The 16,802-nt window shown below is 34.4% G+C and overlaps 1 protein-coding gene across 2 annotated transcripts in view; it reads left to right on the top strand.

Moving 5' to 3' along the window:
* The window catches only part of SMC5 (structural maintenance of chromosomes 5), an 87,524-nt gene that overhangs the window by 55,293 nt on the left and 15,429 nt on the right, over positions 1-16,802 (top strand). For both annotated transcript variants that reach the window (XM_024555215.4, XM_024555219.4), the window contains exons 12-17: positions 4,984-5,078; positions 5,732-5,864; positions 8,453-8,626; positions 8,732-8,901; positions 10,852-10,975; positions 11,317-11,439. In XM_024555215.4, the coding sequence (XP_024410983.1) occupies positions 4,984-5,078; positions 5,732-5,864; positions 8,453-8,626; positions 8,732-8,901; positions 10,852-10,975; positions 11,317-11,439 (819 nt within the window). The remainder of the gene's footprint in view (positions 1-4,983; positions 5,079-5,731; positions 5,865-8,452; positions 8,627-8,731; positions 8,902-10,851; positions 10,976-11,316; positions 11,440-16,802) is intronic.

Genomic DNA, 16,802 nt, shown 5'->3' with positions numbered 1-16,802 from the left:
AAGGAAAAAGTATTTAGATAGTACTTGTTAGCTATTTCATGTATTATGTATATATTGTTATATATTTTGTATATGTTGTTGGGTTGGACAAAAAGTTTGTTTTTTTCCATAAGATGGCTCTAGTGCTTAGTTGTCTTTAACTTCATTGGAAAGAATGTTGTTACATTGTATTGTGACAGCTGTCATATCAGCGGGCATTAAAAAAACCAGCTTACCAAAATTACCTAATTTTTGTGTAGCCATTTTACTACTGAAAATATAAGAAAATACACATTTTTGGCATATTATGCTTTACTATTTTAAGAAAGGTAAAAATGCAACTGAAACACAAAAAATTAGTGCAGTGTATGAAGAAGGTGCTGTGACCGATCGAATGTGTCAAAAGTGGTTTGGGAAGTTTCATGCTGGAGATTTCTCATTGGATGATGCTACACAGTTGGGCAAACCAGTTGAAGTTGATGGCAGTCAAATCGAGACATAGAGAACAATCAATGTTATGCCATGTGGGAGATAGCCAACATACTCAAAATATCCAAATCAATAAAGTTATTGGCGAAAATGAGAAATGTGTCTCTTACTTGACAGAAAAAACTAAATGGATTTTTTGACCAAACCAATAATATATAGTATGTGTTGTTAGCTGTGTATGCTAGTGTGTATTTTCAGTAAAATTTCTTTTTCCTTTTGCATATGCCTTCTACTTCTTTAAAAGCTCCAGAAAGATTAGGCTTAGACTTTATTTTGTTTAAATCTTTGTTAGTGAGCCTAAGTGAGGATAGGACCCAGAGTCGGCTCAGGTGGACTTCAGTTTCTCTGGTACACAAGTGACTAGGAAGAATCCTTAACTCTTTTTTTTGGCTTTTACCATATTGTTCTCCATCTGGTTTAAGAGTTGTCAGGGAATGTGAATACAGACTGTATAAAAAGGTTGAATGTGTAAAATTATACAATGGACATTTTATAATTTGTGTATTTCAGGACTGTTTAAATTCAATCAGTGAGTTAGTGATCTGGTATCAGAGCTCATTGAAGAGGTCGGTTGCTTGGGTTACAAGTCTGTGAGATATGGCACATTATGAAGGCTGTTCAGTCAGGTGGTACTAGATAACTATTACTATTTTGCAAATCGCCAGCTTAGCCTACACTGAGTACCTTGCTTTGCCCTAGAGCATCATCCTTCCTCTGTGCTGAGGATTTGAACTATAATATACTGATAATGTGACATAAGTTTCTGAAAATTTGACCTTTGTTATTTTTTTCCTGTGCTATGACAATTAACTTTCCAAAGAGTCTCATCAGTAGGACTAGAACTTCCTCTTAACATGTATGATTTTTTATGTATTTTGAGTTGTGAAATGTATTGTATGTAACCTCCTATAGTTGTATGTACTCGGGTACATCTCTCATCCTTTCAGTAACTTACAAACCGTCTTCACAGTTTTCATATACTGCTGTGCACTATCATCACAATTTATATAGCACTAGTACTAACCATACTATTATTTAATATTTTTCTTTAAATCACTTTTTAATACTAAAAATATTCTGAAAGGAAGTATAATATCACCACAAAATTAGAAAACAAATAATTTGTATACCAATAAAGATAAAAACAAAGTAAATTCTAGATCTGTACTGTTGCTTACTGAAAGCAGAGAACATAATTTTTTTAAGGAGATAATAAAGAGTTAAGAACATGCTGACAACATACAACGACTTTGTCCTTGTGATTTGAAATATTGAAAGGGAATTGAAAGGAAATTATTTTTTTATTGGGTGACTCAGTTTTATTTAAGGTAACCACTAAAACAATACATTTTATGAACTGAAATGAGCCCTGCATGCTAGTGTCATTGATAGGTTGATTTATGAACAGTATTTTTCCTAAATATTGTTTAATCTATACCTTCACTGTCTTTCTAATAACTTTATTTTGATACAACTTTAAACTTAAAGAAAAGTTGCAAGAGTATACATGGAAATTCTGTATACCTTTTACCCAGATTCACTATTTACATTTTGCCCTATTTGCTTTATTATTTGTCCATTGCAAATTACATTCAGTTTTGCTATAACCCAGTGACATTCCTAAAAGTCACTATGCTATGTAAAATCATTTACTATTGTGAATAATGCTGCAGTGAACATTGGATACACATATCTTTACGAATAAGTGCTTTCAAACTAGATACCCAGAAGAGGATTGCTGAGTGATGTGGTAGCTCTATTCTTAATTTTTTTGCAGAATCTCCATGCTATTTTCCAGAGAGTCTGCACCAGTTTACATTCCCACCAACAATGTAGTTCTCTTTTCTCCACATCCTCTCCAAAATGTTTTATTTCTTGTCGTACTGATAAGTAGTCCTTCTAACAGGTGCCCCTTACAACTAGTAAGGTTGAACATCTTTTCATGCATCTCTTGGCCATTTGTATGTCTTCTTGGGGAAAGTGTCTGTTCAGGTCCTGCCCATTTTCTAGTTAGATTGTGGTTTTGGTTGAGTTGTATGAGTTCTTTATATACTTCAGGTATTATTATTTTATTGGAGGTATTGTTTGAAAGTAACTTCTCATTCAGTTGGTTAACTGCCTTTTTGTTTTGTTGGTGGTTTCTTATGCTGTGCCCCATTTATTTTTGCTTTTCTTTTCCTTGCCTTTGGGATTAAGTTCGCAAAAACCCCTCTGAGACCAAAGTTCCTAAGTTTAGTGCCCATGTTTTCTTCCATATATATATATATATATATATATTTATATTTATATTTATATTTTTAGGTCTTATGTTCAAGCCTCTAATCCATTTTGAGTTAATTTTTGTGTATGGTGAGAAGTCTGATTTCATTCTTTTGCCTGTGGTGTTCCCTTTTTCCCAACACCATTTATTGAAGAGGCTTTACTTTCTCCATTTTATGTTTTTGGCTCCTTTGTCAAAATTATTTACCGATGTATGTGTGGGTTTATTTCTGGGCTCCAGATTCTCTTCTGTTGGCCTGTATCTGTTTTCCTGCCAGTACCATACTGTTTTGATTGTTGCATGAATTTGAAGTCAGGGAGTGTGATACGTCTGGCTGTGTTCTTTTTTCTCAGGATTGCTTTGGCTCTTTGGGGTCTTTTATGGTTTCATCTTTGAGGATTTTTTGTTTTATTTCTTTGAAAAATGCCATTGAGATTTTATGGCGCTTGCATTAAATTTGTTTATTCCTTTAGGTAATATGGCCTTCAGCTATATTCTTCCAATCCATGAACACAGAATATCTTTCCATTTCTTTGTGTCCACAATGTCTTGTAGTTTTCTGTGTATAGGTTCTTCACTGCCTTTGTTAAATTTGTTCCTAAGTTGTTTATCCTTTTTGTTGCAGTTGCAAATGGGATTGTTTTCTTCAGTTCTTTTCCTGATATTTCATTGTTAGTAGATAGGAAATCAACAGATTTTTGTACACTGATTTTGTATCCTACAACTTTGCCATATTTGTTCATTGTTTCTAGTAGTCTCTTTGTGGACTCTAGGGTTTTCTATGTATAGAATCATGTCATCTGCAAATAGTGACAGTGTTGATCTTCCTTCCCAATTTGGATTCCTTTTATCTCATTGCTCTGGCTAGAACTTCTTGTACTATGTTGAATATCTGTGGTAAGAGTGAGCGTCCTTGTCTTTGTTCTTGATCTTAAAGGAAAAGCTTTCAATATTTCACCTTTGAGAATTATTAGCTGAGATTTTGTCATATATAGCCTTTATTATGTTGAGGTGTACTTTCCTTACATACGCATTTTATTGAGTGTTTTAATAATAAATGGATGTTGTATCTTGTCAGATGCTTTTTCTGTAGCTACTGATACAATCATATGATTTTTATCTTTTACTTTGTTAATGAGGTTGTATCATATTGGTGGGGGTCTGGAACCATCCTTCCATTTCTGAAATGAGCCGTCCTTTCCTTCTTGAACCATCCCCACTTGATTGTGATGTGTTTCTTTTTAATGTATTCTTATATTTCATATGCCAGTATTTTGTTGAGGCTTTTTGCTTTTATGTTCATCAAAGATACTAGCCTGTAATTTTCTTTTATATTTTCCTTGCCTGGTTTGGCTATCAGGGTATTGTTGACCTCATAAAATGAGTTAGGAAGTATTTCCTCTTCGTCAAATAGTTTGGTAGGATTCACCAGTGAAGCCGCCTGGTCCTGGAATTCTTCTACTTCTTTATTGTGCTTCACTACATTTTCTAGTACCACTTCTCTTCAAGTGGTCCTAAAGTAAGATTAGACATCCTTCCTTGTTCCCAGACTTGGAGGGAAAACACTCAGTATTTCTCTGTTAAGTACTAGGTCTGCTGAGTATTCATCGTAGATGCCCTTTATCAAGCAGAGAAGTTTCTTTTTATGTCTGTTTTGTTAAGAATTTTTATCACGAATGGCTGTTGAATTTTGTCAAGTGTTCCTTCTGCATCTACTGATTTATTCTGTTAATACAATAAATTAGATTGGTCGACTTTCTGAATGCTACATCAACCTCATGTTCTTGGGATTAACTACTTGGTCATGTATACCGTTCATATACTGCTGGATTCTGTTTACTAATATTTTGTTAAGGATTTTTGCATGTATGTTCATGAGGGATATTGTAAGTTTTTGTCAGGTTTTGCTATCAAAATTATGCTGATAACATAAAATGACTTGGGAAATGCCCCTTCTTTCTGTTTTCTGAAACAGTTCTGGTATTATTGCTTCCTTAACTGTTTCATGGAATTTATCAGTGAAAATGATCAAAGAAATGGACTCTTTTTGTAAAAACACATAACTGCAATATAAAAGCACATAGATATAATATCAGTATCACACTAAAAATTTCCCTATAGGAACTATTAAATATCCGATCAGTGTTTGAATTTCTGATCATCCCATGAATGCCAGTAGCAATGTGGTAACTTTAAGAATCATTTTGATTGAGAGTGGATGCTAATTAAAATAATATATTTTTCCTTATATTCAGGTTCGTGATAATAAAAAATTAAGAGTAAATGCTGTTATTGCTCCTAGGAGTTCATATGCAGACAGAGCACCTTCAAGGCCTTTAAATGAACTAAAGTAAGTCTTGAAAATATTATTAGAACTAACTTGTTACCTTTCACATATTGGGTAATCATTTATCCCTTTGCTATATTTTAATTATCTTTTTGTCACATAAATAGGTTTGTTTTAGGCTATATTATTTCCTTTCAGGATCTCTACTTAAGTCTAAAATATGGAAAAATCTAGGCCCACGAACAGACCATGGTATAGCTAGTACATGATGGTGATGTTTTAAATCATCAGGCCAGTACTGGACTATTTAATTTAAAAAATACCAGAATAGTTGGTTATTGGGAAAATAAAATGATAAATTATCACTTACTAATGCAAAAATAATTTCCAGAAGGACTAAATGGAAAAATTGCAATTATAAAACAGCTATAAGTAAATTATGTTAACTCTGGATATAAGTAGACATTTTAAATATGTGAAAGAAATGGAAGAAATGACAAAATAACAGATTAATGGTTTGTAATTTTAAGTATATAATATATTAAACCTTGACAAGGAAAAAAATCTCAATATTAATCACTTAATCTTAAGTTATTTTAAAATATACAAAGCAAAATGACTCTTACTTTGTTTGTTGTTTATTGGCTATTTGTCAACTGTCAAAATTGTTAATGGTACTTTAAGAAGAAAAACCTAATAGCTGCTACTCCTTTCAGACAATATGGGTTTTTCTCTTACCTGCGAGAGCTGTTCGATGCGCCCGCCCCTGTCATGAGCTACCTGTGCAGCCAGCATCATATTCATGACGTTCCCGTCGGGACCGAAAGGACCAGAGAAAGAATTGAACGGGTAAGAAAGTGCTTAATTAGTAGTTCTGTTAACATTTCTTAGCTTAAAGTCAAGGAAAAGTTGTAAGAATTGTAAAAAGTTGTAAGAAGTGTATCATTCTGTTGTTTTTAACCACACAGAAAGTATCTTTGTGTTTTGTTTTCTTAATATAACATAAAACAGTAACTGTTGACTAATCCTGGGTGACAGCAGTGATAGGGAGTTACCTAGAGTAAATAAATACTTAATACTTACAGGGAAATTTAATAAATTAAAACCTGAAAAGAAATACCTGGTACTCTTACCTGGTTCTGGCTTGCTTGATAAACCTGTGTTTAAACTTTATATTAATGGTTTAATCATTTAAATTCTTGTATTATAGATTATCTTTCAGACAAATTATACTTCAGGATGATCAGCTGTGGTACAGAAATGTTTTAGTAAAACCTCCCCTTCTTAAAGCTTCCACTTAAGATTACCTCATATATGAATGACCACCCTTAATGAGATCTTATTTTCCTTGCTTAATATAGCTACTTAAACTCTTTTTTTAACTAATTATAATTTATATATTTACTTATTTATTAAATTTACTGGAGTGACAGTAAGGTCATATAGGTTTCAAGGAACTCTTAGTTCATATATTTTGTTAATATGCCTTAGAATTGTCTTCTTAGAAGTACTCTCCAAGACTCCAAACCACATTTGTTATTATCACAGGCAGAAACAGGGAAGAAATATCTTCTAAAACAAGTTTTTCTGTAACACCAAGTTACCCTGTTTATACCACTTGTAAGCATCTAGGACCCAATTACAGACCTAACTGCTATTTATAATATTGAATTTGTTAGAATATGTGTTTAAATGTTTTAACAACTAATCTGTAATTCTCATTGTACCTCTTTGGTCTTAATTCCATGGTGTTTAGAAAAAAGGACAAGACCATCTGCATAGACCAAACCAATTTTTGTCATAACTTTAGGGATAGGTAGGGCTATCTGAAGGTAAGGGTAGTATGAATTCTTTACTATTACAAAAAGACTATAGAAAATTTGTTAAGGGCTTTTATAATTTTACTTTGGAGCAGAAAAGAACAATTACTGCGCTTGGGAAATTCTTTTACTTTTTGAAGAGTGCTTCAAGTTAAAGTAGTTTTGTGTACTTTCAATTTTTTAACATTTTGTTTAAGTCATTTAGAGAGCTTTAACCCTACTGGAATTCAAATAATTTACATTAAAAGTAAAATTAATTTTTATGTTTCACTTCATCTCTTTTCAAGTATTTTTCATTAACCTTAATCTCTGGTTCTGTATAGGTGATGATATTTTTAAAATCCTTGAACACATTGATGTTTCCTATACTTTAGTCTTTCATTGTCCAGCTGAATGCTATATTGTATACAAATATCTATAAATTATGATGAGACGCTTCTCAGACCTGTGAATATACAATAAAGCCAAGTCAGGAAGTATTTCAAACACTTAGTAAAGTCCCTGACATTATCCTGGCTATCTTTCAGAAGATACAAACCTTTGCTGAGGAAACTTTCTGTCTTTATATCTGAGATTCTGTTTCATGTCTAGATAATGACAATAACAGCTATATTTCTTCGTTAGACTAATGATATATTTTTTAGTGTAAGTTTTGCTTTACTATTGAATACTAACATTTTAGGTTCTCTAACAATGATTATAACTTATTTATGGAATTCTTCTTTCACTAATTTCTAAGGCTCCTCTTTGGTTAAATTGTCTGCTGATGCTCTTGATGTCCTTTTTGGTGAGAGTGCCCTTCCCTCACCATCTCTGGCAGTTCAAATCCCATTTGAAATTTATTTTCATGGAACTTAGATAACCTCTTCTAGGCTTTCCCTTCATTCAGCAATTTATTCAGCAATTAGTGTTGCCAGTTTATAAAACCTGCTTAAATATATCTTCTCTCTGCACTTAGACTATAAAATTCTGGAGAAAAACAAACCATAAGAGTATTGGTAATAAACCTTTAGAGATTAGGAAAAACTGTATTACAGCAACTTATTCTTTATTAGCTGTATTTCTGTATATTTATAATGTTATGGCATTTAGAAAGTACTTTATGAACCTCCTTGTATCAGTTCTTGAGAGAAAAGATCCCCCTAAAATGCAAAAATGTCTCTGAACTCCTTGAAAAGTGTTTCCATTAAGCATTCTCTCAAATATATACAGGAATTGAATATAAGATTGTGTGTCTTTCAACAGCGTAATTGAGGGGAAGGCGGAGTAAATAACTTACCTGAAATAACACAGTTCAGTGTAATGGATACCTGGGTTCTGGTATTTTTTTCTGTAGATACAACAAAGCTTCAAAAGTACACTGAGTTGGGAGAGATTGTATAGCAAAGCAGAATATAGCTAACTGCTAGTTTTCGTTTTCTCTTAATTTCCTTAGTTATTATCTAAAATAATAACCTGAAATATATCAGTGATGTTTTGGGGTAATTTTTTTTAATGAATGTATATCTACTGTATTTTGATCTTCTAAAATTTACTTGATCTATATTTTTAATTCTTTAGTCCTTTTAAATATATCATAATTATAAGATGTGCTCTGATACTTATTTCACTCTGTAGGTAATACAAGAAACCCGATTAAGACAAATGTACACAGCAGAAGAAAAGTATGTGGTGAAAACTTCCTTTTATTCAAATAAAGTTATTTCTAGTAACACATCCCTAAAAGTAGCCCAGTTTCTCACAGTCACTGTGGATCTAGAGCAAAGAAGACACCTAGAAGAACATCTAAAGGTTGGGTGTTTTTTTAAATTTAGTATTAGAACAAATATTAACTGGATTTATAATACTCTAACTACAAGTCTTTAAAATATATTAACAATTTTGAATATCCCATAGGAAATTAATAGAAAATTGCAAGCAGTGGAATCAGGGTTCACTGCCCTACGTGAAACAAACAAACATCTAGAACACAGAGATAATGAACTTCGACAAAAGAAGAAGGAGCTTCTTGAAAGAAAAACCAAGAAAAGACAACTGGAACAAAAAATTAGTTCCAAACTAGGAAGGTATTTTGCATCCACTTTTGTGGGGCGTGGGTTAGGGGTACAAAGCAGTATGGGGATATTACTAGTTGATCCTAGAATGATATCATAATCCCAAAAGCACATTTTGTAATTTCTCTCTTGAACTTTAATTTTACTCCCAGGGGAATTGAACATTGGCTTCTAGTTTCAAAGTTTTTCCCATATCCTACCATGTCATAGCTCAGATCTTCTTCTGTTATTTCATGCTTCTTGCTGATAGAACAAAGATGTAGATTTTAATGCCATTATCAGCTTTTAATAATCAATGACAGCTCATTGCCTTGAGTAAGGTATAAGTTTACCTTACTGAATATAGTTTGTGTTTGTAAACACGATCATGTATTGAGTAATATTTGAGATGCATTAAGAAAATTTGTTTATTTTTTTAAGCAAATAAATTGTCATGAACTTTTATTTTAAAAGTTAATAGTGTACTGTGGTTGCTTAAGGCAAGGTGTCTCTATTTAGTGTCACTGCCTGGAATTTTTTTACTTTGAGCCTTTCCCAGCTTTAACCCTTCGCTTCATTCCTGTCTTTAATCATCTGCAAACACTTAACCTCTACTCTGAGGCTGCCATATTGGACTACTGTGTTGTCTAAAACTGAACTCTCCTCACCCTGGCTGCTCTGGCTCAGTGGATTGAGTGCCAGCCTGCGAACCAAAAGGTTGCCTTTTCGATTCCCAGTCATGGAACATGCCTGGGTTGTGGGCCAGGTCCCCAGTTAGGGGCGTGCAGGAGGCAACCAACCGATTGATAAAATTTCTTGTATATCAATGTTTCTCTCCCGTTCTTTCTCCCTCCCTTCCCCTCTCTCAAAAAATAAATTAATTAATTAAAAGTAAAATGAACTTTCTTTTCATTAAGTAATGTTTATTTTTGTAGTGAAATGACCTTTCATACCCATTACCAGCTCTCTGTCTCATATGTACAGTTACGCACTTTGGAATACTACAGTGGTGACCTGGGTAGTGATCTCCCTGACTTGTCCCTTCTCTATTCAGTGCCTCCAGATAATTGTTGTTAAATTTATCCTCTTTTCGTGTTCCTACCCCCATTCAAGATGATCTGTTGTGGTTTCCTGCCACTACTACATAAAATTGACTTAAATACTACTTTCCCTTAGTCTGGCTTTCAAGTTTTTCAAAATGTTGTTTCACTCAACCCATTCCAACTCATCTCCCTACCTGCCCCAACACTGTCTTCCATGTATTATTCAGGCCGCTCTATAACTCCATTGAACTAGTTCATTTCTGTTCATTACTGCTCCCATCCGTTGTTCTTGCTTTATTCCCTGATGGCAACATAGTGTAGTGGAAAGAACTTTGGTGCCAAATACAGTGTACCATTTAGTATCTGTGATCTTAGGTAACTTATTTAACTTCGGAGCCTTAGTTTCTTTATCTTAAAGAGCAAAGTATTAACTTTTACGATTGTTGTATCATGTCTTTATTATGTTTTTTTTTAGCTTATTAATTAAATCCCCCTAGTTAAGCTCCTTAAGGGAAGAGACTGTGTTTATAAACAATATTAATAACAAGAGTAACAACTTATATGTATCAGTCAGTTATGGGCCCGGCACTATACTAAGTATGTTACGGAGTTTACATCTTCACCACAACTCTGTAGGAAACTAAAGCCCAGATGAGTAACGCTCAGTTATACTATTCCTCAGTGGCGAGGAGCAAATTCAGGTCCATCTTCGTGGTTTCAGATAGCATTAGCACTACTAGCATTGCCTAGATTATGCTGGGCACATGATATATCTCAACAAATATTTCTGGATCCTGAATAGTTGCATAAGGTGATTATTTAATCTAGAAGGTAGCAGTTTATACATCTTCACTAGCTCATAAAACAATGAAGTACCTAGGATTTGGGCTCAATCCTTGTGTATAACTTTGATTTCTGCATCATTATACATTTCATACAGTTTAAAGCTGATGGAACAGGATACTTGCAATCTTGAAGAGGAAGAGCGAAAAGCAAGTACCAAAATTAAAGAAATAAATGTTCAAAAAGCAAAGCTTGTTACTGAATTAACAAACCTAATAAAGGTAAGGCATTTTCTTAATTTTAGTCATACAGGTAACTGAGACAAGGTAGTAAAATCTTAGTGAGAAATTTTTATCAATAATTTTAACTTGTACTACTGTTGACATTTTTTTACTTATGTCAAATTGATTAAAAGCAGTCATTAGGCTAAACTATTTTATTCCAGATGACTCAATAAATTCACGGGAAAACTTTAAGTTCTCTTGTAAGAAATAGTTATAAAAATAATGCGAAAGTTATCAGTCATATTAGAAGGAAAATATTTCTATGGTTTGTAATTTTTTAATGTATTATTTTTCTTAAATGTAAAATAAATTAAACTGTTACCGGTTTTTGTTCCTAGATTTGCACTTCTTTGCATATACAAAAAGTAGATTTAATTCTTCAAAATACTACAGTGATCTCTGAGAAAAACAAATTAGAATCAGATTATATGGCTGCATCCTCACAACTACGTCTCAAAGAGGTAAAATTTTTGCTTTTTTTTTTATTTTGGAATTCTAATCTCAGACCTGTTTGAAAATAATATATATTATTTGCAGTATGCAGTTCATGTGCTGTTTAATTTATAAATGTAATGCATTCTGCTGGATAAGAAAGCAAATATTTTACACTGTACCTTTTATTTGGGGGATAGGGTGGTAATCTAAAAGGCGAAATCAGAATATCTGATTTTAGTCACCCGAAAACTAAAGCCTCCTGTCTGCCTTCTTTATGAACTGAAATTGTAGTCATTGCTATTATCAAGCAGCTTCAGTGCAGTTTGTACATTTCATAGCGTGCACTGCAAATGAGTGCTAACCAACACTAAGAGTGTTGGTGTACACCAGTAATCTCGGCAATTTAATCTTCTGTAACTATCCGTGAAATGGTGATAAATACTGGAATAGTGTGCAGGGCAGAAAATGTGATATACTAAGTTAACTTAAAACACAAAGGAAGGCTGGTGACAAAATGGTAGTGACCTGGCAGTTTGTGAGTCTCAAATCCTTTCCCCAAAACGGAAGAGTGACTAGTATAGCATAGCAACAACAAACCCATGGATAATGTATACAACAAAGGTAAGTCAATCAAGGTACCCCTATTGGTGTACTACAGTATATTCTCACACTAGCCACCCAAAGTTGGCATCAGACTGCTGATTAAAAGCACAGTCCCCTACAAGTCTGCCCTTATTTTAGACACCAGCTACAAGTTCAGGGGTTCTCAGGCCACTTACACACCTGACCAGTTAGCTACCAATTGGAGGGTTCCCATGACCTCAGGTTCAGTAGTTCACTAGAATGACTCTCAGAATTCAAGAAAATCCCATACTTAAGGTTACAGTTGTATTATGAAGAATACAAATCACTACTAGTCAAATGAAGAGACATACAGAGTAAGACAAACAGCAAAAGCTAAATGAAACTAATGGATCTCACCTTGGTTTTTTTAAAAAATTATTTATTTATTTTTAAATATTTTATTTATTTTTAGAGAGAGGGGAAGGGAAGGAGAAAGAGAGGGAGAGAAACATCAGTGTGTGGTCTCCTCTCACGTGGCCCCCACTGGGGACCCAGCCAGCAACCCAGGCATGCGCCCTGACTGGGAATTGAACAGGCAACCCCCTGGTTCGCAGCCCATGTTCAATCCACTGAGCTACACCAGCCAGGGCTCGCTTTGTTTTGACTGTAGCAATATAACCTCACAGAGGAAAAGTATTCCAATTGACTTTAAAACATAGACATTTGGTATTGAGGACTAAAAGAGCTGCAAAAAATATTTGTACTATTTTCATTTACATTGTTAATCATACTTGTAATGTTATTCTGAAAATATAACATTATATGATAAAGCAAATAATGGGTTGTGTTAAATGTCATTAGGATTACCAACATCAGAGGATAAAAACTCAGATATAAAACAAATGAGTACTAAAAACCTTGAAATATTTGAGATAATGAATTCAATGTATTTCCTCCAAAAGAAAAAGGAATACTAGATTTGTCTATTGAAAAGACCCAGATTTTGGCCTCTAAATACTGTTTGACAATAAAATTGGCCATTGGAGAAATGGCTAACTCCCAAGGAGGGAAAGAAATGTGTGAGATTAACCTCAGTTGTACTGTCATGCCAGAAAGCAAAGAAGTTGTTAAAGACGACTTGACTCAGGAGCTAACATGAAGAATCTCCCATTGACCATAGATGAGGTGATAATAGATTGAAAGACATCAAAATATCTTAACATATAGATTCATAATGACACCTTAAAAAACAATATTGGCCCCCTTTGGGGGATATTAGGGAGCCAGCTCATTTTGAAAAATGGCAAAGAAAGAATTTGCATTTATTCTTCCTTTCCTGGGTAAACTGTTACTTAGGTTAAACAAAAAATGATGAGGGGAAGTTTCTCTTTATCAGAAGTAAATTATGAAAGGAAATTTCTTTTTATAGAAGTAATTCAGATAATAAATGCAGAAGGAATTGCTGTATTAGAATATTAACACTTTGCAGCTGCTGATGCATCAGTGGATCACATTAGCTGCTAACATCACAAAAAAGATAGATATTTATGGGTGTCCTGATGGAAGGACACACACCACTTATGAAACAATGTGAAGAATTAAACTTCAATTTGACTAAGCCTCTAGAAGGGGGTTTCTCAGCCTCAGCACTACCAACATTTTGGACTAGGTAATATTTGTGTGGGGATCTGTCCTTTATATATTGTAGGATGTTTAGCAGCATCCCTGGTCTCTACTTGCTGGGTGCCAGTAGTACACCTCCCCCCCCCAGTCCCAGTTACAACAACTGAAAATGTCTCCAGACATTACCAGATGTACTCTGGGGAGCAAAAATGCTCCCATTTTAGAACCACTGCTGTAAAACTTACCAGTTTCCAGGAAATACAGGGAATTTAGCAAGGTTGCAGGATACAAGTTCAATATGCAGCAATCAGTTGTGGCTCTATATATTAGCAACGGATAATAGGAAATTAAAATTTATAAAACAATACTGTACATAATTGCATCAAAAATATGAAATACTTAGAAATATATTTACAAGACCTGTACACTGAAAACTATAAAATTTGGCTGGCAGAAGTTAAAATAGGGCTTAAGTAAATGGAGAGGTTGATTGAGTTCATGGAGCAAAGATTCAGGATTTGGTTAAACGTCAGTTCTCCCCTAAATCTAGAAATTCATTAAAATTCCCAGCAGGGCTTTTTAGTTTTTAGGAAATGGCAAACTCATTCTAAAATACAGTAGACTTAGAAAAACTGAAAAGCAATTTGAATGGCAATACCTAATTGTAAGACTTACAAAGCTACAATGATGAAGACATTATTGTATTGCTGTAAAAATAGACATGGATCAATGGAACAGAATAGAGAATCCAGAAATGGGTTCACATGTGTGCTGTCAGTTGTTTTGCAAAGACACCAAGGCGACTCAGTGGAGGAAGAATAACCTAACAAATAGTACTAGAACAATTGAATAGTCATATGCCAAAAATGAACCCTAACCGTTAACTCATGCCACATATATGCAAATGGGTCCTAGACTTAAATGTAAGAACTAAACCTATAAAACTTGAGAAAACATAAGAAAAAATCATAGTGACCTTAGAATTGGCAAAATAGAACACAGAAGGAATCAGAGGTTGTACTTCATCAAAATTTAAAACTTGCTCATCAATAGGTACTGTTAAGAAAAGGCCAATTACTAATGGGAGAATGTATCTGTAAGACATGCCCTGGACAAAGGACTTGTATCTAGACAAAGAGCTATTACTGTGGATTAAACCTAACCTAAGGTATGTTTATGTAAAGTTCCCTGCAAGCTAAGAAGAGCTTTGGCATTTTTAAAGGGTTAAAACAGAAGAATATATGACAGATTGTACGTGGACCTCAAAACCTAAAATGTTTACCTTCTTGCTCTGTATAGAAGAAGTTTGCTAACCCATGATGGGCACAATGAAAAGAACTCTTACAATTATCAATACAAAGAAGACAAATAACCTAATCCAAAAAACAGGCAAAAGATGTAAATATACTCTTCACTAAAGAAAGTATATACAGGTAACAAATAAGCACATGAAAAGATTCCCAATCTTATTAGTCAGTGGGAAGTGTGAATTAAAGCCATAATAATGAGGTACCACCACAGACCCACTAGAATGACTAAAGTTTTCACACTGAGCATACCAAAGTGCTGGTGAGAACGTAGAGCAACTGGAACTCACATAAGTTTCTGGTAGAGATTTAAACTGTGTAATCACTTTGGAAATCCATTGAAAAGATTCTTAAATGCTAAACAGATACCTACCATGTAATCCAGCCAGTCCTCTCCTAGTATTTACCCAAGAGCAATGGCAGCATGTGTCCATGAAAGACAGGCACAGATACGTAGCAGCTTTCTTTGTAATAACTAAAAACTGCAAGCAAGTGTCCAGCAACAGTTAAATGAGTGAATAAATTACAGTGTGGCCACGACAGCCTATTACTCAGCCGTAGAAAGGAATGAATTACCGGTACACGCAACGTGACGGATCTCACGTACGTACGCTGAGGGAAAGGGGCCAGGCCAGAAACTGTGACTCTGTTTATATGAAATTCTACAAACTGGAGAATGCCAGTGACAGAAGTAAATCACTGGTTGCCTGGGTAGGGTACAGAGGATGGGTTACAGGGGCAAATCTTGGTAGTGGCGGTTCCATTGGTGTTGCGTATATTTGTCAAAATTCATCAAGATAGACACTTTAAAAATGTGCAGTTTATGCATCAATTACACTGCAAAACTGAAAGAATCTTAAGAAAAAACTTACATTAGGATTTTTATCATTTGTTTCATTGAGGTCTTTTATATTTTTAAATACGAATTTTTAATTATAGGAGTAGGAAGAGTAACATAACATCCATGTGTCCACTATTCCTGTTAAACAAATGTTACACTTCGCCATATTTGTCGCAGATTTTTAAAACTTTTCTTTTGTGTATTCAAAGTCCCCTTGTACCCTTCACCATCCATTCTTCTACTTTTCTCAGATTCTACTACTCTCTGGCAGTGATCTGTATATGGTTCACTTTACACTTTTCACAAGCATACCTGTTGTGTAAAAGTGAGCTTTTAGGACTCTCTTTTGTGGAAAGAGTCATTAGAGGTTAAATTTCAGGAAATGGAGACCTAGGACTGCACACGTGAATGGAAAGATTAAGTTAAAGTGGAATAGAAGCTTCATTATTCTGAAGCCATCTTCAAACTCTGTGGCTTCCTGAAAAAGCATATGGCTAGAAAAAACTGGGGAAGAAGGAAAGGAAAAAAGAACTTTGCTTGCAAATAAGCTTATTAGAGTAGGCAAGCACAAACACACCTAGCCAAAGGGAGCTGAAGGCCAGGTTTGATACTGTAGAATTAGTTCACTTTGAGCAAAGCCAAAGGTGTGGAAGATGGAAAGTTCCTTCCCTCTCTCCTCCCCATCAAGAAATAAGGGAAGCAGGGGAGGAAGGCAGCGCAAGCAGCAGTAGTCATTCTGAACACAGGGAGGGGCAAGAGTAGGTTTACAGTTGTTTGGGTAGAAAACAGTAACAATACTTAATACAAGAATAAAGTTTCACATACTCACAACTGTATATGTGTGTGTGTGTGTGTACAGAAGGAACATATACACAGTTATACATATATCACACTATATATGTATGTATGGGATACAGCAAAAAAAAAAAAGAAAGAAAGAAAGAAAAAGAAACGAAAGCTATAGTACCCAGACTGGGAGGGGTAGAGGGAGGGTGGGCTGAACAGGGAACTAGCTATCCAAGGAGACCCTCATCAGTGCGCATTTCACCAGGGT

This window comes from Desmodus rotundus, chromosome 1 (assembly GCF_022682495.2).
Source record: "Desmodus rotundus isolate HL8 chromosome 1, HLdesRot8A.1, whole genome shotgun sequence".
Classification (NCBI taxonomy): Eukaryota; Metazoa; Chordata; class Mammalia; order Chiroptera; family Phyllostomidae; genus Desmodus; species Desmodus rotundus.
Note: the sequence above shows the minus strand (reverse complement) of the source record. Positions and strands in the feature narration are given on the sequence as shown.